Source organism: Otolemur garnettii, unplaced genomic scaffold (assembly GCF_000181295.1).
Source record: "Otolemur garnettii isolate 467f Iridium unplaced genomic scaffold, OtoGar3 scaffold00190, whole genome shotgun sequence".
NCBI classification, from domain to species: Eukaryota; Metazoa; Chordata; class Mammalia; order Primates; family Galagidae; genus Otolemur; species Otolemur garnettii.
The window spans coordinates 2,376,076-2,397,586 of record NW_003852585.1 but is presented as its reverse complement, the minus strand read 5'-3'; the positions used below and the strand labels follow the sequence as shown (position 1 = coordinate 2,397,586).

The 21,511-nt window shown below is 48.9% G+C and overlaps 1 protein-coding gene across 1 annotated transcript in view; it reads left to right on the top strand.

Moving 5' to 3' along the window:
• The window catches only part of MAMLD1 (mastermind like domain containing 1), a 130,154-nt gene that overhangs the window by 77,367 nt on the left and 31,276 nt on the right, over positions 1–21,511 (top strand). Inside the window, exons 4-5 of the mRNA XM_003800941.3 lie at positions 13,942–15,678; positions 17,756–17,878. Coding sequence (XP_003800989.1) covers positions 13,942–15,678; positions 17,756–17,878 — 1,860 coding nt within the window. The remainder of the gene's footprint in view (positions 1–13,941; positions 15,679–17,755; positions 17,879–21,511) is intronic.

Below are 21,511 nucleotides of genomic sequence, written 5' to 3'. Positions count from 1 at the left end.
TCTAGAACCAGCTTTGGGTGCTAAAGTTGTCCAGTGTTATGGCTGCCTGTGTGACACTGTCAGAAAAGCTAAACATTTTCTTGCCTCTTTTCCTCCTTCAAGTCCAGCCTTTAGGGTTTAGAACAATGAACTTGGCCCATATAGAATACCTTCAGGAAGCCAATCCCCAAACATCAACGTTCAACATCTGCTTGCTGGACGTATGGCTTCAAACAGCTCAGTGTACTGTAGCTTACTGCTGTTCATCCTTTTGTTTTTTTAATCCACATGAAGGAACTTAGAAATGCCTTGCCCTTTCCTGTAGTTAAATATGACATAAAATTACTTTATTGGCAGCATATTAACAAACAAAAATCTCCTGTGTTTTCCCCAGTAATTCAGCTTCAATTTCCCAGATAAGAAAGAGCTGATTATGAATGACTGGAAGGGGACAGACTGTTTAGAGATTGCTGTTAATAACACAGAGTAAGCTTTCATCCTCTGGCTGTCAGTGAAGCTTCTTACCAAAAAGGAAATATACTATGGAAATGTCCTTGTGTTCTCCAGTATGGCCAGCACTGCCACCATCCCCATCAACACCACCACCACCATGAGCATTCACAGTTACCACCATTGCCTCCACCCCCATCATCATCACCACTGTCATTCTCAGCACCACTACCAACACCCCCATTACCTCCATTGTCACGATCATCACCATTCCTATCACCATCACCTCTACCACCACCACCCCCTCACCACTTTCTCTCTCTCTCTTATATGCACTTTCCATGATGCAATCAGACAGTGTCCACATATTGTGAAATAAATATGTGATTTCCAACTCTCTTTATTTTCAGTATACAACCTACTTCTGCTGCTGTGTGTTTGGGGGCTGTGGAATGTCAGCATGTGTTTGGGGCCAAAACTGAATTAGGATTCATTATAAGAAAGGATGATATTCACAAAGGTACACTTTTTAAAAAGGACAAGTTTGGATGAGGGAATCTTTCTCTTCAGAAAAAGGATATACTGAGGATTTCCTTTCAATGACAAATTCCTGCTGCATTTTATTGTGATTTGGTTTATAAAAGTTAGCCTTGCACACAGCTGTTCAGGAGAATAGCCAACAACGAAAGGCAGATCTGCCTTGAATGGCAAATGCTGCTGAGTAAACCATGTTAAAGGCTATTTTAGGACCACCAAGAATGTGTTTGCATTTTCCAGAGTAGGAAGAGAGATAATATTTGTTTGGTATCCACACCATGCCAGGCCCTGTGCTAACTTTACCTTTCTAAGCTCATGTAATCCTTGTAACAAATTTGTGAAATAGGCCTCACTCTTCCTATTTTGTAAGAAAACAGGATCAGAAAGAAAAATAACTTGCCTGAGGCAATCACCAAGTAGAAACAAAGTTTAGACTGACTGTGAGAATTCAAGGCCTACCTCCAACCCTCTCATCACCCCACCCTGCTAAGTTCTGCTGTTAGAATTTGGTATCCAGAAGTTTCTTTGTATGATTGGATTATGTATTTGCCTGCAAAGCCCTTAATGTGCAAGGAGTGTCTGGCCATCCAGACACAGCAATGCACCCTCACACTTGAGGGCATGGTAAAGGATTCATATGCACAGGTTAGGCCCGGGAGGATCAGCAAGTTCCCAGCAGTCAAGCTAAGCTAATGTACATAGTAAAAGCTGTCATAAGAGCTTTCTTCTCTGAGGTCTCCGCTATCTGCCACTACCTTGTAACATGTAGTTTGGAAAGCCTTGGAGCAAGTACGATAATCCCTATAGGCAAATTAAAATGCCACAACTGAGACTAAACAGCAGTCTAAGTATACAGAGCTCAAATGACCTGCCTTTCCCTTGGTGCCCTAGAATAACCTCCGGGTTCCTTTGGGGGAAGGCTGGCTTGCTGAGGTGTTCACTCACCCACCACCATACATGCCTGAGGTTCTTGGGGCGTTGCTACCTAGTCTGCACTCTACATGCCTGAGTTCCAGCCTCTGCTCTGCTGCCAACCAACGAAGTGGCTTTAGTAAGTCACCTGGACACCCTGTGCCTCAGTTTACCCGTGTGTAAAACAGAGATCTTAAGCAAAGTCCTGCTTACCTCCTACGATTATTTTTAGAATCAAAGGGCAGTGAATGAAATGGTGTGTTGTGCACTGACAGGGGCTGGGATCTTACAAAGTGACAGCTTTTACTATGTATATTAGCTTAGTCCCTGGAAACATCAGGACTTAGGCTTGAGACCTGGAAAGGTCCAGCATCCTGAGAGTCTATATAGTTCCCTTTAGCCTGCCGTTAGAGTGCACATGTCGTTTCATGAACACGATAAATTCCCCCACATCCCTGAAAAGGCTTTGCTGTTAGGGGCTGCCACTTGTATTTGTATGTGCACACGCATGCAGAGCCAGCCTCCCAGGCACACACCTCCTGCACAAGCAGATTCTGCCCCATCTCGAAGCAGACACATCTCTTGGTGCTTCTGGCCATGTTGTTCCCAGAGATGGCCCTAGAGAGGTTTCCCATGTGGCTGAATAGATAAGGAGTATACGATGAACTCACCTTTGAGGGGTTCCAGATATAGAACTAGGCTCCTTGGAGTAGCTGGAAGGGGTAGGAATGGGTGCAGCAGAATCAGCTTATGGTGGACAAGGCCTTCAGAAAATGTCATACTCAAGGTCAATGTAGTCTATCCTAGATGGCTCATTCCCAGCCAAGAAGGGACTATAGTGTCCTTTCCAACTCAAATGGCAATAACCTGCCAATAAGGATGCTAGAGCTTTGCCAAATCATCCCCATGTGGCAGTTTTAGATCAGAAAGGACACTTGGCCTTGAGAAGCTGAGGCAGACAAACCTCTGGTTGCCACATGTGTTCATGCTTTTCCCCTTAGCCCTCAGCCTCTGCTAGGTGCTAGCATAAGCTTTCAGTTATAGGAAGAACAGTGCAGAAGGAAGCTCTTAAATGTTCTCACAGAAACTAGTTTTCTGTTTGCCTCATTTAAATTGTTCTAGTTGGTGTCCTGGCAATGGGGTGGACTGTCTCCTTGACTCTGCCATGCAGTTCAAATGGGATTACTTGTTTATCATGCCAGGAAAGGAGAGGAGCTGCATGGGTCCAGTAGATACCCTCCTGGCTGTGCCTTCTAAGCAATCTGCCACTTATGCTCCTCAGAAGGCCCTGGGCACTCAAATTTCTAACATCACAAGGTTATAGTGAAGGTTAAAGGAATCAATGTAGTTAAAGGGCTTAAAGAGCTCTGTAATTGGTTACTCTTAATATTTCCTCTGCTTTTGGAGGAATCTGCTTCTCTCTCTCTCATTCTCTTTCTCTCTCCCATTCTCTGTCTCTCATTCTCCCTCTCATTCTCTCTCTCTCTCTCTCTCTGTCTCTGTCTCTCTGTCTCTCTCTCTCTCACACACACACACATATACACACAACCATTCCCCATCATCTGAATTCCACCTTGGCCCATTTCCTCTGAGCCCCACTTCAGATTGAGGGTGGGGCTCTGGAGACTGACAGACCCAAGTTCACTCCCTGGTTCCACACTTATTAGCCAGCCAGGTGCCCTTAAGCAAGTGACTTCACCTCTCTTGAATTTAGCATCCTTGTCTGTACCGGGGGGGTGGGATACATGTGACCCCACTGAGTTGCCATAGGCATTGAGTAAGTAAAGCATAAAATGCATTTGGCACTGTGCCTGTCACTAAGTATTCCAAAACTATTAGCTGTTCTTAAGGTCTACCTATAGATCAGTTCTCCCTTACCAAAATAAAAATAAAAAAAGGGAAAGAAGTGAGGAAGAAGACAGGCAGGCAGGTTCTTTAATCTGTGCTCCTTGTTCTCTCTAGCCACTTACTACTTGAATTCCAGGTCCGTCCAATTTGGGGGGAACTCCCTGGCAAACCTTCTGAAATCCAGGCACCTGCTCTTCATTGCTAATATGGGCATGAAACTGGGAATACCCATCTTATAGAGTTGTAAAGGTAACTGTGTGATGGCTTTTCCGCCTTTTGGCTAAGAGCAGTAGTCATCTGTGCCACGTGATTCTAATAGTCCTCTGGAGGGAGGAGTTGTGTACTTTGGACAAGATGCCCACAGCGAAAATGCCACTCATCTGATGGGGCCAACTCAGCAGCCATTGAACCCAGAAACAAGCTTCCATGTCCAGCCCCATGCCTTGATCTTGGGACAGTACCCCCACCCCCAACCACACAACCACTGGATTTATCTGGGCCATCCCTGTGGGAGTGTCCCTCCATTGAAGAAAGACCCTCACAGTGAGGAGGTTACCTGGCTCATCCTGAGCCATGGGCACAGAAAAAATGAGGCAGAAAATGGAGCAACTGCTTCCAGAAACAGAGTTAGCTCAAGTCATAAATCCTCTGGGGAAGAGCCCCTTAGGTTTGGATAGTCCCTTGGAGTGGGGGGAGACAAGGAAGAGTCAGGTCCCAACAGGCGCTAATGCAGAAGTAATATGATATGGTTGCCCAGCATGGGTCGGATCACCAAGGGAGCTGGGGCAAGGAGGCAGCCCTACCAGGGCCTTGTTGTATGAAGAGGTGATGTTACTGTGTTCACCCAGTCATGAATGGAGAGCTGTGGCGACCCCATGTGGTATGTAATTTCCACACAGCTCAAACTGCCTTAACCAAAAATGACCTATGACTTCATTGTTTGCAGCTCTCAGATTAGCAGTAGCTCCTTATTCCCCAGCTTAGTTAGCTCTGACAGGTGTTCTGTCCCGAAAATGCACCAGTATCCCCTCAAAAAACCCATTCACCCCACCAGGACCCAGTCCAAGGCTTTCCCCATGTACCCCATTCCGAATCCCATCAGTGCTAGCAGGAAGCCTGCCACTACCTAAGGGACCACACATCTGAAAACCCAGCCAAGATGGTGGCACTTGTCAGAGGTAGGCCTGGTAACCCAGGGGCCAGATGCATTGGGTAAGGGGAAAGGCACTCCCATTCGGCATGTGCTCAGACGTCAAATCTAGGGTCTCAGTCTGGGCTTTGTGGTGCGAAGGTGGGGTACCCCAAATGGGTCTGGAGGGAGTGCCTGCCCTCCATCTCCCAGGGTGGTCCTGATACCAACCTGTACTTGCAGCCTGTCACTCTGTGCTCGGGATCTGGGTGAAGGTGTGGAAAACTGGGGACAGGGTCAGTCACAGCCCAAGGCAGCCAAGGGACATTGATGACATGCCAGTGGGATTCAAAAGCCTACCAGCCTATGGAATATCTGGACCCCACTGCCTTGCAGGGTGTTTGGGGCTTACTGTATAAGGGTGTTTTCTGCTGGTCCTGTCACCATTCAGGTCAAGGAAAGTCAGGTCATTGTAGGTATTGCCCTGGTACCTGGTAGAGCCCTTCTTCCCTCACCTCTGAATTCTTCTGACATTTTAGAGCATTCTAGAGAAGGTATGTTTTCTTGGTTTAGTGGCTGCATCTCATTTACATTTTCCCATATCAGCTGGCTGGGAACTGCAGTCAGGAGGCTACACACAAGCCAGAGACTTCAGCTGGGCCCTCACAGAGGCGCCCCATGAGACAGAAGAGCCCAAGGTGCTTGCAGAGAAACTTGTTGGCAGCCACACACAGAGTCTATGTGCTGTCCAGCGCTCACTGTGGTTGCCCTGCTGCCATTGGCCTGGGCCACCCTCATGCCATCCACCTATCACCTGCCTTTCATCTCCATTAATGAAAGCATCCCGCACTTGGATGCTAAGTCAGTGCATTCAACACATATTTCTTTTAAGTACTAGGTAGCATGCTATGTGAACTGAATTGAATGAAATGCCAGCTCCACAGTGATCATTCATGATGCAGCCACAACTGAGAGCCTAGGGCAGGCCAGACCTAGTGGGGTCAGGGGTAGACCATAGCTAGGGACCTGAGAGTAGGTACCCAGCCTCAGTTACAGGGCAAAAAACAGGAGCCTGCCACCTCTGGAAAGTTGGAAGCACAGTGGCAAGACAGAACATGGATTGAAGAGTTGAATTTCGTTTAGCATTCTCTCTTAACTCAAGCACCCCTCCCTTCATTTTTCTTCATTTAATAGGTGCTGAATTTTTTTTAATGTGCTGGATTTTGACCACAGAAAGCCAGACTTGAAACAGGGGAAACAGGGGGATACTTTCCCCTATTTCCAATGACTAGTGGAGCACTTAAGTGCAGGGATTGGGGGGTGGAGTGTAGGCTCATAGTACTGACATATAGCAATGCAAAGGACCGATTCTGGAGAAGTTTCCAGAAAGAAGCTTTCAAAAGATGTCACTTGTTTTCACAGTCCCCTTGGAAGTGTTTGGAGAAGCAGTGGCCTTCCTGGTGACTGGTGACTTGGTAAGACTCTCTGATTGTATGTGACAATAAGCACAGCTTACTGGACCAGAATCAGAGGCCACCTTTCTTAATCCAAGTAGTACAGACTTGCCAGGCTCGGATTCACTCTGCCGGTCTCCCCCCACCCACCACATTGTGTTCAATTAATTCTCTGTACACATTTGAGAAGGCTCATAATTTTCCTCAAGGGCCAGCTTGATTTGTGCCCTTCACGGGGCTGGGGGAGGTAGCGCTTCTTTAAGAGTCTGCCTGCAGTTGGGGACAGAAGCCTTCATAAGTGTCAGAGAAGTGGATTCACCTTGCCTTGTGGAAGCAGCCTGGGAAGGAAGCAGCTGGTAGACATTGGCTCAGCAAAGCTGGGGACCCATTCACTTTCCAAGTGGTGAAAGTAAAGCCCAGATTGTGGAAGGGACGTACAAGAAGGCACTCCACCAGGTCCTCAGAGGCAGAGCCCAGGGACAGTGAGGAGGTGGAGTTTAATGACCCTGTCCTGTGGCCCTGGTGGCCTCCCACTTCAGTTGCTGCCACTCTTCCCCTTTCCTATGTGATTTCGGGCTTGTTAGCCTAACTCAGGTGAAATTAAGATTAAGTTTCTTAACCTGGGTCCTGCAAAGACAGAGTCTCTGGACTGGGACAGTGCCCTCACCTTTGGCCTTCTGCTCCTTTTCCAGACCACCAGAAGTCCCTGCCTCATCTGTATGTCAGCCTCACCAAATCCGTCCAGATATTTCTCTTCTCCCCAAACTGATCGTCTCTATGCTAGTAATAACCGTACATGGAAATGTGTGTGGAGGAGACCTGGTCAGGGGTCCTTCCTGGGAAAAGAGGCCCACAGGCCTCACCAGCCTAAATCTGAGCTGGCGGGAGCAGCCTTCCTCAAAGGGCCCAGCAGATCTGGGTATCCAGGAGTACAAGGCCAACCCTCAGGAAATGCTTGTTTAGCGATGATGGGGTACTTCGATTCTTCTCAGGGGATTGTACAAGACAAATTCTGAGTTCATTAAACCCATATACATCTCTAAGCATTCTTAGAACTATTGATTACTATTGATTCTTCCAACTGGTACATCTATGCTATAGAAAAGGAGAAAGCAATTCTAGAAAATTGCCCACCCAGGTGTATTCGTCTCTGCACCTGTCAGGGCTCTTCAGACCATTTGCAGCTGCTCCTCAGGTCGCTCAGGTAGGAGCCTGTGGAAGTCACAAGCCCTCAGCTCAGGGTAGCTGAGTGCTGAACACTGTGTGGTGGGCCCCAGAGCAGCAGGAGGCAGGAGTTGAAAGGTCAGTGCTACCGGGACTAGGCTGCCCTCCTCCACTCCCACCCCACCCTCAATCCTAGTGAGAGCAACCAAGGCCCAATGCAAGGACAGTGAGGCAGCCTGGAGACTCCAAGCTTGGAGAATAACATCAGTAGTGAGCACTGCTGCCCTCGTGCACTGGGGGGGCCTCCTGGCGATGCTGGGAGGCACACACTAGGCCAAGTACTCATTTTACGGAAGAAGAAATTGAGGCTCAGAGAGGGGAGTGACTTGGCCACAGTCACCCAACAAATGTTGGTGTCCCCAGCCTGCCTCTACCTGCGAGTGCTGAGGACAGAGACTCTGCAGACTCAGGGTGAATCGGTGGCACAATAAGTCCCCATTTGTGGGTCAAGATTCTTGCTCCACACCACGCATTAGCAGAGATTGGTTCTTGAGACATAACACCCTCCTCACGAAGCCAATAAGCATTCAGGGTTACCTGCCATTCCTAACTACTCTGATATTCTCCAGAGCCCTACATCTTGCAATTCTGGAGATGCTGAAAATCCTTTTCATTCTACAGAAGGGTCAGTTACAGATTGTTGGGATATTTTGCTGAAAAACAAACATGCAAATGACACATGCCTAAATCTAGGCATTGTCACGGTACATGCAGATAGTTATCTAAGTTGGTGTGTATGTCCAGGTGTATTCACATTCACCCTCTCTCTGCCTCTCACCTGAAAACCCCATCACAATGCCTCATTATCTTACCTATTCTGGGGCTACCTCCATCATGCCCCCGATGTCTTCATTACTTTATTTGCAGAAAAGCATCTGGGGACCATCCTTGTCCTCAGAGGCCTGAAATCTGACCTAACTGGCAAACATCAGGTACTTGCAAACTCACAGGGGCAGTATCACAACCCTGAATGAAGTCATGGTTGGAACATGGCTGTACTTGTAAGAGACACACTGGGGGGCTAGCAAGCGAATGAGCCTGAGCTAAACTGCTGAGGGACAGAGCAGATTAAAAAATCCACAGGTGGCTCGGTGCCTGTGGCTCAAGTGGCTAAGGTGCCAGCCACATACACCTGAGGTGGCAGGTTCGAATCCAGCCCAGGCCCACCAAACAACAATGATGGCTGCAACCAAAAAAATAGCCGGGTGTTGTGGTGGGCGCCTGTGGTCCCAGCTACTTGGGAGGCAGAGGCAGGAGAATCGCTTGAGCCCAGGAGTTGGAAGTTGCTGTGAGCTGTGATGCCAGGGCACTCTACCCAGGGGGACAGCTTGAGGCTCTGTCTCAAAAAAATAAAATAGAAAAGCCACAGGTGATTCTCACCTTGTTGACAATTTTGCCCAGTGCTCACATGCCCAGTGCCCTTGGAGGAAAAATGAGGGTCCCTGATTAGATCTTTCCCTGCTTACCTTTGACCTCCAGCTTTTCTCTTCATATCTTTTGCTGGCCTTTTATTGGTGTCCATGTTAAACCTCGGCTAGGCTGTCCAAAATTAAGCATTTATATATCTCTCATATTTACCTGCATGGAGTTGAATGATAGTCTCCTTAGTAAAGTATCACAAGAATGGAAAAGCAAATATCCAATGTCCTCAATACTAACATGAAAGCAGTAGATAAAGAACTACATGCCCACCCAGAGAAAAACACAATTAGATTCGAGTGGGGGAGGGGGAGAAGGGCCAGGGGAGGAGGAAGGGGATTGGTGTGCTCTCACCTAATGGGCACGATGTAGGGGTATGCAACACACCTCCTGGGTGAGGGGCTCAACTACAACTTGGGACTTTATCTAACAAATGCAAACATTGTAACCCAATCACTCGGACCCTCATCTTAATCTGAAATTTAAAAAAAAAAAACAATTTTTTAAAAACAAGCATTTATAACGGCCTACCCTACCTCTCTGGAAAAAGTAATAGATATAAGTCATACTCTTCATCCTCCTTATGTCAATTTTATGAGCCTGGCTAGTATACTTATAGTCTATACCTTTTCTAAGAAATCTTTGCCCTTTTTGTCATCTTGGAGTAAAAAAGTAGAAAGAGAAGAGTTACCCTATGCCATTGTTCAGACAAAACCAGCAATAATGTTGACTTCAGAGCTGGACTGGCCTCTGTCAGAAGGGTTGCCTTTGTTTCCTCTTGTTTCGGGGGTGGGGAGGCATCACATGCTTTGAAATGCATTTTAATGAATGTTTATAAGGTCATGGGCATCACATTCATGGCTTTGTCTGCTGGATTATGAAATGGGACTCCACAGGCACTTATGTGTAGAGAGAAAGAATTCATTTCTAAAAGACACCAGGACACTGTCCCTTCCTCCCTCCCCTTCTCCCACCATCAAAGGCAGGACCTCTGAGGGCTCTGGCTGGGATTTGGGGCACCTAAGTCAAGTGTCCCTATTCCTTAACTAACTATGTGCCTGACAGAAAATCATATCCTGTTCTATTTTCTGTAAAAAGAGAAGGTTGAGGTATGCTTTCTAGGAATCCTGTCAGCACCTACTAATTGTCACAGAGAGAGAAGGTCACGTGCTTGGTGGCTAGGACCAATAGCTTGCTGTCACCAAGGCCACAGAGACTAGAAGGCATGTGTGTGAGGCAGGAGGGTTTGTGTAGAAAAATCTAGAAGCTTGGTTGGAGGGGGCCTTGCTGCCTAACCAGTATTTTGAGAGGAGGGAGTCATCCCAGAGCTGCATGCGCTCTAATATGGTGGCCTTAGGACCCAGTCAGAAATGCCCAGGCTGGGCAGACAGAACCAAGGGAATAGCAGCCACCAGCACAGGTGACCCAGTGAAGACACCAATGTGGCACTGGGCATGGGGAAAAGACCAGCCAGCTCCTCACAGTAGACGTGAGCAGCAAATCATGGGACTATGAAAGAGGAGACACCGAAGCTAGTCTTTGTCTAGGGACAAAATTAACTGGATAATAGATTTCCACGCCTCACGATGCCTGGTGAAAGCAGATGCTATTAGAGCGAGCTGAGCACTGCCTGTAAACACAGCCGCCTTTCCTTGGCTTTGTGTCGGGTTGGCTGGTGTTCTTGCTGTTCAGCCAGGGTGCTTCAGGCTAACTGTTGAAAGCTCCTACCATAAAATCCCAAACAGGGAGCTGCATGACCTGCAACAAAGTGGAGACTCATTTCAGTCCATTGAAAAAGGCAGCTCAGAAGAGGCTCGCGGCCTGGCACTTGGGTCAGCAGCCCCCGCCACCCATGGGGACTGCAAAGTGAGCCTGCCCCCTCTTTGGGTATCCTCTTGAAATGTGCAGTGAGGCCAGCGCCAGCAGCTGGCCAGCAGCAGACTAGACATAGCAAGAGGAGCATTTACCCCAGAAAGTTAGATCCACGACCGATGGGAACACCCTGGGGTCTGCTCTGTTATGGAAGGAATCAGTTGTGTTCTGGAATTGGAAATGAGTGAGGACCATTTGCTGAGATGCAGTTTATGGGCGTCTGAGAAATTGTGTGCACACAGGTTCTCATTCGGGAGAGGTGCAGCTGCCTTTCCTTTGCCAGCAGATTTCAGAGGCTTGTCATAACCCCTGGCCTCCTGTCCTTCCCTCACTTCATTCTACCCTTGGCCTGCCTGGTTGTGGCCTGACCTCACTATCACTGTCTCTGTCTTTCAAGTCATGAACAGCACATTGGGCCCAACCACTACTAGCTCACACTCCCTACAGAGGAGCCTTGTGTAAAATGCACACTCAGTCATCCCGGATTGTTCTACTTCATAGATTTCTATTTTTAACATATTGGATCTCTTTGGATTCTCTGGGAGAATATAGAAGAGACCAAATTTCAGTTTGGGACCCAGTGGCTTGTTTATTGGCTTGCTCCATAATTGACTGAATGAATGGCTGAGTGCCCTATGTCCATTAATTCATTTAGCTGCTATTTACTGATCACCTCCTATGGGCCAGACACAGCTTGGGGACACTGTGGGTGCTGTGCCCAGCCAGGTTTCTGATAGGAAAGTGAGAACAGATGACAGGATGCTCTTCTTCTCGTGCCTGCTCCATCCTCCGCAGATGAATGTGGTGGCAAAGCTGCCCCTCAAAGATGCCCTCATGGGCATCTCAAAAGAAAAGTCTAAGGAGTATGAAAGTCCTCTAAAGCAAGGTGGAGAGCTCCTTCCATGGGGCTGATGCAGTGCTCTGCCACCAGCATGCAGGAAGGCAGTCAGGAAGCAGCCAAGTGGCCTTGTTGCCCCCTTGCTGAACAGTCTGGGCAAGCCCTGCCTCCTCCTTGGGTCAGAGGGCCCCTGTCTTTAATAGGAGAAGATGGGACTTCCAGGACTTCCAAATGTGCCTTTTGTAATTCCAAGTACCACTTAGTGAGGATCGATTAGGTACCACCCAATCTTCCCCATTTCACCTAATAGTCCAAGCAGCATGAGAATTATAATTATACTCATCTTACGGATGAAGAAACTGGGACTCAGAGAGGTTCAATGGTGAGGCCAAGACCTAGTTGCTTCTGCCTCGGTACCAGGGCTCTATGCCACATTGCCTCCGCCCACGTGCCTGCCCAGGGGTTTTCAGCCTGGCTGTCCATATTCAGAATCAGCCAGGAAGCTGTTTAAACACACCCAATGCCTGAGCCTCACCCTGGATGAGACAAAAATGATCGGTTTGTGGTGGGAAAGCCCAGGAATAGGAGTGTTTCTAAGGGGTTCTGATGTGCAGCAAGCCCTGAGACATGTGGCCTTCAGGACCTACTTTGATGTTCACTCGGCCGTGAGAGTCATGACCGCTGTTGTGCTGGCAAGTGGCCCCGTGCACACCTTGAGCTCTCACTGCTCGCACAAGCTCATCAAACCAGAAGAGCCAAAGGTGAGGCAATAGCAGCGGATAAGCACTGTGTGTCCTAGGGAGACTTCCAAAGCCAAGCACTTTAAAAGGATGGTACCTGTTCACCTGCTGGCAGTCAGGTGATTCCCAGGTCCCGCTCTCCCTCTCCTTGTTTTGATCATTCCCACATATACTATTTCACCCCCAACTCCCTTTTCCTCTTTACCTGCTGACATACAGGTCATGGTCTTAACATGACAGCCACAATCAACTGAATGAAGCCATAAAAGAGTAGGAAATGTTACTAGGTGTTATGAGGTACTTTTCTTTTATAAATGGTGGGCAGTTCCCCCAAGGTGCAGATCCCCAGTTGGAACCTTTTCCTGTTATTTGAGATCTCCCCAACCGAAGGATGCATCTGCAGAGAGGAATTTCTTATTTAGATAACGTTATGCTTTTTTTTTTCTTTTTTTGGAAGATAAGTCCTTCTTGTTAAAAATAAATAAGCTGGCCAGGCATGGTGGCTCATGCCTATAGTCCCAGCAGCACTCTGGGAGGCTGAGGAAGGTGGATCACTTTAACTCAGGAGTTTGAGGTTGCTGTGAGCTATGACAGTACATCACTCTACAGAAGGCACAGAGTGAGACTCTGTCTCAATAAATTAATAAACAAACAAATAATAAATAAGCAATACAGACATGCAGAAAATAGAAAGTGAGTTGCCAGTCATCCTCACAAGATGACCACTTCGAATGGTTGAATATAAAAGTTCTTCCAAATTATTTTTCTGTGCACATAACAATGTGTGTGTGTGTGTGTGTGTGTCAGAGAGAGATAGAGAATGAATGAAAATAAATGGAGCAATGACTATGATGCTTATAATGAAACAGTAACTGTTCTGGAACCTGAGTTTCCCCTAAACAATATATCCTAGACAGCTACCTAAAAGAATCCTCCCAGATCCCAGATCCACTTTGTCACTGGAAGGGCCCTGTTGTCTTCTATTTTATTACTGCAGCTTGATACATTTAACCAAGACAGGGAAGCAGCCTAAAATTTCAATGTCTAACTTATAGTTTTCTTTTCTTAAAGCTGGTGTGTATCTAAAAAGGCAGGAATTAAAAATATTTAGCTACTTCTAGTTTGCTCTCAAATGCCTGCTTTTGGCAGGATAGTTCACTTGGTGACTTCTGCATAGTTTTGTTGAACTCTCCTTGAAGTGGGCAAAGAATACCCTTTGCATGACTTTCTATCCTGTTTTGTATGCAGACAGCATAATGACTTATTTGAAATGCAACAAGACAGTTTAAATGAAACATAGCAACAAAGAAACAAGCACTATGGTTCCAAAAATAGGCTGTATTTTATAGTTTTGACAAGTGTTTAAGTCTTTAAACTGAGAGGTCTATTTTATCCTGCAGATTTTCTGTTCATTAGTTCTAATGTGACAAGACTTTATAAAAATTCCTCTCTCTCTCTCTCTCTCTCTCTCTCTGTCTCTTTCCCCTCTTGCTCTCACTCTTTCTCGCCCCCTCTCTTTCTCTCCCCTTTCAACCACAGAGAACCATTAAGAGGAGACAGGAAGGAGACAACTTTCAGTTTCCAGGCATGGCTGATGGGGGTTACCCTAATAAAATTAAGAGGCCCTGCCTTGAAGATGTCACCCTTGCTATGGGCCCAGGTGCCCATCCCAGTACCCCCTGTGCAGAGCTGCACGTTCCTCCATTAACAATGAATCCTAGCCCTGCAGCTGTAGGAGTAAGTAACCAGTCATTACTGCTGGAGAATAATCCCATGAATGGCAGCATTATGGACTCACCATTTGTGGTGCCATCAACTACAGAAATGGGGCTGAAAGAGCCCACTGTTCCTTACTATGAGAAAATCAACAGCATGCCGGTTGTAGATCAAGAACTTCAAGATCTGCTGGAGGAGCTAACCAAAATTCAAGAACCTTCTCCAAATGACCTGGATCTGGAGAAGATACTGGGAACCAAGCCAGAAGAGCCACTGGTCCTAGATCATCCCCAGACAACTCTAAGCACGGCTCCCAAGCCTTCAGTTCAGATGCCTCACTTGGAAGGCCTTGGTTCCGGCAAGGAGTTTGCCTCTAGTTGCAGCCAAGTCACTGGTGTGTCACTTCAAACACACCCTCCCTCCTCTGCAGGGATCAGCTATTCGATCCCTTCCACTAGTAAGCAGATGGTCTCACCCAGTTCTTCAACAGCACAGGCCAAGAACCAGGTCCAGGCCATGCTCCCTGGCACTTTGCCCCCACTTCCAGTGCCTCAGTGGCACCATGCCCACCAGCTGAAGGTGCTGGCAGCCAACAAGCAGGGATCTGCTACAAAGCAGAGAGGGCCCAGCCCCAGTTGGTCTGGCCTGCCTCCTCCAGGCCTCTCTCCACCTTACCGCCCGGTGCCATCGCCACACCCGCCGCCACCACCTCCACCACCCCCACAGCCACAGCCATTCAGCACTCAGAGTCTCATGGTATCCTGTATGTCATCCAGCAGCTTGTCAGGCAGCACTCTACGAGGCTCTCCCAACGCCCTGCTATCGAGCATGGCGCCCAGCAGCAGTGCGGCCCTGGGCCCCGCCATGGCTTATGCTCCCGAGAAACTCCCCAGCCCCACTCTCACGCGACAGCCACAGTTCAGCCCACAGAGCTCCATTCTTGCCAACCTCGTGTCCTCTACCATCAAAAACCCTCAAGGACACCTGATGTCTGCTCTGCCCGCCAGCAACCCTGGGCCATCGCCACCCTATTGCCCGGAGAAGCTGTCGAGCCCAGGCTTGCCACAGCAGTCGTTCACCCCACAGTGCTCGCTGGTGCGGAGTGTCACCCCTACCAGCACCCTGCTTGGACAGCAGCAGCAGCAGCAGCAGCAGCAGCAACAGCAGCAGCACGCAAACATGATCTTTAAGCCCATGACTACCAGTTCATCCAAAACCCTGAGCATGATCATGCAGCAGGGGCTGATGGGCTCCAGCCCAGGGGCCCCGGAGACATTTACTTTTAGCAACACCAAGCCCTTGTCCCATTTTATTTCTGAGCCAGGCCCCCAGAAGATGCCCTCCCTGCCTGCCACCTCGAGGCAGCCTTCCCTGCTCCACTACCTGCAACAGCCCACACACACGCAGGCTTCTTCTGCCACCGTCTCCTCCACCGCCACCGCCACCCTGCAGCCGCCGCAGCAGGCTGACCATTCTTCGTTCCTCCTGCAGCAGATGATGCAGCCCCCGCGCTTTCAGCGGCCAGGGGCCTCCGATGCCATGAGCACCCTGCCCAGACAGGTAAGACCATCTCAGAGCTGGCTGCATTCCTTTGTTTTGGAAATAGCAGCTGCATGTAATGCTATTGATACCTGGCGTTGGAGAGCAAATACAGGCTCTGGTCCTCTCTGAGAGTGGAATCGACTCTGGAAAAGTCTATGGAAGTCAGCTAATCCTGTGTAAAAGCACAGTGTTAATGAGGCCAAGTTTACGGTTTTAGTGTCTGGTCAGGTCACCTAACTTCCCTGGGAGGAAAGCTGCACCCATGAGGGGCTCCCAGGGTAGTCGGAGCCGAGCAGAACTGCCTTCCCCTGCACTGGGTCATGAACTAGGACTAGCAAAGCTTCTCGGGATGCAAGGAAATTGCACTAAAGTGTTTACATCTTGTCCCTGCGAACATAAAGATGAACACTGAGCCTTCTAGAAATGCCAAAGCAAACTTTTGCTCACAACTTCAGTGTGCCATTTGTCACTGTGCTGAACACTAGGGCAGACCTTGGAAGGAATGAGACAGGTACAGATGAAGAAATTGAGGCTCAGAGAGTTAGACTGACTTGCCCACAGTCACACAGCAAGGGCCAGAGCAGGAATTTGAAGTCAAGCAGTCTCACTTCATAGCCTGTGTGCTTCTAGAAATTACTTTTGACTTCTCCCACTCATTCGTCACCTGCAGGCTTTTCGGTCACTAAGTGCAGCTGATTCAGCCCAGGTGGTATCTACGCCATTCCCACTCCTCATTGCTCGGCACCCCCACCACACATTAGTTATTTACTGCTGCATAACAAATGCCCTCAAAGCACCAGCTTAAGAGCCACACGCATATGTCACCTCGCAGGTTCTGGGGCTCAGGAATCCTGGCACGACTTTGGTTGGGTCTTCTGGCCACAGTCATCTCAAGGCTCAACGGGCAAGGATCTGCTTCCAAGCTCACTTTTGTGGTTGTTGGCAGGAAGCTATTCCTTGCAGGTAGTTGGACTGAGGCCTCAGTTCCTCATGAGCTATTGGCCAGAGGCCTCCCTCGGTTCCTTGCCACATTGCCTCTTCACAGAGCATCTCACGACATGGCAGCTGGCTTCGTCTGAGCAAACAAGAGAGAGCATGCCAGTGAGGTGGTGTGATGGGGATGGTAGTGCCAGCAAATCAGAAGTCTCAATCTTTCTAACACAGGCTTGGAAGTAAGGACCCACCACTTTGCCGTACTCTATTCATTAGACATAAGCCACAGGACTATGAGAAGGTGCAAACAGCAAGAGGCAGGGCTCAGTGGGACCATGTCACATATCCGCCTATACAGGACACTGTCAGTACCCTCCTTCCCATTGCTCTCATCACTGCCCACATTGAGCTTCTCTTGAGTTTTTTGTCTGAACTCATCCATTTGCTTCTTAACTGGTTTCCCCCAGTAAACTATCCATTGCTTTAAGACTTGCCTTGCCAAAACAGTGACCCGATCCTATCTCACACTGGCTCAGAGGTCCCCAGGGGCCCATACCCGGCCTCACCAGCCTCCTTAGGTTCTGTGTCCATCGGGCCCAGCCCAGTACTTCATTTCTATAACCTTGAAGAACTTGCTGTCCTTGGGCCATTCCATGCAGTCTTGTCCTTTCCTCCTGCTGACCCATGCACCTGGCCTTCCCTTCCCACCTTTTCTCTCCTGTCCAGCTCCATCAGCTCCTCAGGGTCAGGCACTGTCCCCTCCAGGAAGCTTTCCCCCGGCTGTCCTCGGTACTTCTGCCTTCCCTGTGCCTCTTTCTCCTGTGCGGGGCAGTGAAGGAGGAGATGGCTGTAAAGTACTTGGCCAGGGAGCTGGCCTAAGGGAAGCACCTATCAGTGAACTGCCTCTTATTTGAGAGCCTTGTGTGAGGGCGACCACAGTGGCCCCAGGGAGATAGAGACCATGTCTTTTTCCTCCAGGTCTACTGGAGCATAAGCAAGCAGAGTGCTTGGCACCTGGGAATTGGTCATTTGATGGAGTTCCCGTGGGGGTGGCCAGGGTGAGTGGTGGGAGACAGACAAAGCAGGAGGACAGAACAAGCCACCCAGGGGCTCAGGACCCTTGTGCGCAGTTCAGGAGCACTTTGGTTTGATTTTATTGTAGGGCTGTTGCCATCTGTTTGCATGGACTTCTGCAGCTAGCTCGGTGGAGCGCCGGCATCCGCACTGGAACTCTTTCACTAGCAGGCAAGATGCTCACCCCGGAGACATGGCGCCAGCTACCATTGTGAGCCTTTTTGTTTTGTTTTGTCTTCAATTGGGTACATTTGTAGCCACACTGAGTTGCCCCACAGCCAAATCAGCTAGCTCAGAGGGAGAATTCTTAATGATACAGGTCGTACCAATCACACCCAACCAGTACTCTAGGTGGGCTTGGTACAAGTGTCCAGGAGAAAGACCAAGCAGCCCAGCTCCTTGAGGGTGGGAAGGGCTCAGATGCCTCTGCCAGCAGAGACGAGAGCCTGGGCTCCCGAAATGTGACGCTACTGCTGCCAAGATCTGCCTTCCCAGCCAGTGCTGCCTGTGCCTGTGGCCAGGCATGTGACTCAGTGCTCTGCTCCACCTGACTTTTCTTGTCTTAGTGCTCAGCGGTAGGAGCTGTCACTATTCCTTTTAAAGTTGAGAAGAAAGGCACAGAGAAGCCATCAGAGTTGCCCACAGTCACACAGTAAGTCAGGGCCAGAGCAGGACTTCAGCTACAAAGTCCTCTGCAGCCTTCCGTCCTTACCTTAACTTCTTAACTGCTGTGTCCTCTACAATATGGAGATGACAAGTTGCCTGAGGATGAAATGTGTTCATCCATCTAAAGCACTTTGAACAGGGCCCAGCACAAAGTAGGCTCCAACAAAGGGCTTGTTATCACTATAACTCTAACTCCCAACCCCGAGCCCCCACATCTGGCTCTTGGTCCTCCAAACCAAGAGCTGTGCCAGGACAGATGTGCAGCACTCTCTCTAGACCACACGCCATGAGGCTGTGTGCGGCCCATGAGCCTCACAGGTGCTTTCTGCTCTAGGTCCTGCCCTTACTGGACAGCTCCCAGCCCAGTGGGGAAGGACAGACAGACATCTTCGCCTTGTAATCTGCGGCTCATCCCTTTGCTCCTTCTGGAGCTCTGTCCCACTCTCCCTTCGGCCCTTCCCCAACGCACTGTTCTCTGCCTGGCCTTCTACTAGCCAAGGCACACTGCACAGACTTTCAAGTGGAGATCTCAATATCCCCCCATTCCTTCTATGGTTTCTTCCCATTAACTCTCGTTAAAGTTTAAGGACTCGGCCCTGGTCACTCTTCCATGGGAGAGAAAGAAAGAGGTGAGTGTTTGAGGCAAGGACTGTTACCCCTCTGGAAGGACAGAGGGTAGCCCTGGTGGTGGGCAAGTGCATGCTTGTCAAGTCCAGCAGGCTAAAGAAACTTCTCAAGTTTTCTTGATGGCCAAGTTCAGTGGCAGAGACACTGATGACCCATAGCGTGCATGTACTAGCTTTAGCTTACTGCACTTCTCGTGGGTGACAGTGGTTACTGTGTAAAAACTAGACATTCACTTGAAATCAGATCTCAGAGTTTTAAAGGAGTGGTTTCTAAAGATGAGATGAGACGCAAAGTCCACAGTAAGCAAAAGTGTCCCATCCAGCTTTCCATAGTAGCTAATTCTTATTTGCAGACTAATATTTCTCAATTCAGGGGATTTTACTTTACTAGTTGAGTGAATAATACAATTTCAATGGCTCATTTGCCTTCACTTAAGGTAAAAGTCAAATGCCATCTGGCTTCAGGGCAGCAGTTCAGTGTGGCACTGGACACAGAACCAAGGCTGGAATCCCCTCAGAAATGCTGACTGAGCTGGTTGCTATGAGTGATGTCACTTAACCCCTCTGAGCCTCAGCTGAGCATGCAGAAAGGAACAGCCCCTGCCACACAGGGCATCAGGAAGACAAAGGAGAGGCTAACCTGGGACTTCTCGGGGCAGTGCCAGGCCCACACTGTGTGCTCAGCCAGGGCAGTACAGATTTGTGGGCTTGAATCTGAACCCCCGGGGCAAGATGTGATTCCAAATTTAGAACATTTGGGACTTTAGGAAGGTGATATGGTACAAATACCAAATATCACAGAACCCTGGTAGAATCTAGGACAGCATTTGGTTTTTGTTTGTTTGTTTTGTTTTTGCAAGGAAATAAATATGAATATTTAACCAAGTCCAGGTCAAATTCTGCCCCAAATAAAATTTGGTACCAAATTTACACAAATTCTCTTTCAGAGCGTCTTAGACTTGAAATTGCAGGTCCCCAGGTCACCTCCCCATATTTCCCACCCTATTCCCAGGGTGGGTGATATATATTGAGTTTTAAGTAAAATAAGGCAAAGTGATTTTTGTTTCCATAATTTTGTGTCTCTTCTTCCGGAAGTCTATGGGAGATACCATAGTGTGTTGCAAAACTCAAGATCAGGATTTGTTTCAATTTTACCAGCAGTCGCTGGTGAGTAGAACTTACATTTACTCAAAGATTCAAAGACAGATCTGTCAAGGATATGGGAGTTGCATTGTGGAAGGGTTGGAAGAATGGGGATCGAAAGAGGTGGCCTCCGCCACTGTGCCTTAGGCGTACATGCGTTTCAGCCCTGCTCAGATCTGCAGAGCTGGGAGTGCAGCTTCATGGGGAGGAGGGATGTGGATGGTGGCCAATTGGAATAAGAACAAAAAATTCTGGAATCTGATCCTTGAGGCAGCCTGCGCTGCACAGGGATGGGGGGAAGCTGCAGAGAAATAGACCAAGGAGGCACATGATATTGTTTTGACAACTCAGAGAGGGTAGAGAAAGGGGAGTCACGCCTGCCTTGGACAAGGCTGGATTAAGCTCCTGCTGGGCCTGATATGCTTTCTACCTTGACATAGGCCTTGAGAGTCTCCTTAGCAGAGGCAGCAGTGAACACCCTGCAATTACAGAGATAGCGAGCAAGGACCTGGGCAGCTCTATCTGAGGCAGGGCCTTGGGGGAGACCCCTCGCCAACCCCATCTGTGAGCCTCTCTTTTCCCTGGCAGACAGAGCCCCCACCCACTCGTACAGCATCTCCAGCACCCAGGGTCTGAAGAGAGAGAACACAGTGCAGGGTAGTAGCCCTATAGCTGAGCCCAAGGCCAAGTTCCATAGAGTCCAGGCTTTGGATCGCTTGGGTCCAAATCCTAGCTCTGCCACTTTTTCCCTGGGCAAGCTACTTACCCTCTCCAGGCCTCATTCTCCCCATCTGTGAAGTGGTGATACTAGTAATACCCAAACTGCAGGGCTGCTGTGAGGATGAAATGAGATAAGGTCAATGTGCCTTGGCATAGGGCCTAGCACACAACTATGCTCCACCCCTGCAGCTGCTACTCTGGGGCTGCGTGCTGGGGAAAGCTCCTGAGTGGAGCACTCCATGGGTGGGCATGTCAGGGAGGACATTTGCCAGGTGTCTGAGGAGAAACCAAGGTGGCCAACACAGGTTGGTGTCCCCAGAAGAGAGCAAAGCAGCTGAGCCAGACTGTGGCTTCTCAAGTGACCCCAGGGCAACTTGAAGTGGGTAGAGAAGAGAGCATAAGGGGAAACCCAGTCCTACCTGCAGCTGGCTTGGATCTAACCCGGCTGCCTGCCTTTCCAAGACCCAGGCAATAGGCCTGCTGCTGATAGAGAAGGACAGTGAATAGGGTGGGGGTGTGTGTACAGGAGAGGCAAAGAGAGGGCCACACTTGCTGGCATGCCCAGCACCAGAGCCACCAGGAATGCTGGCCCTGCTTGGTCACAGCCTTGGGGGCTTGTCTGCCTTGGTTTTTGGAATCTTGCTCAAACTGGGTCACGAATGAATACACAGTGCACAGAGCACCTGTCT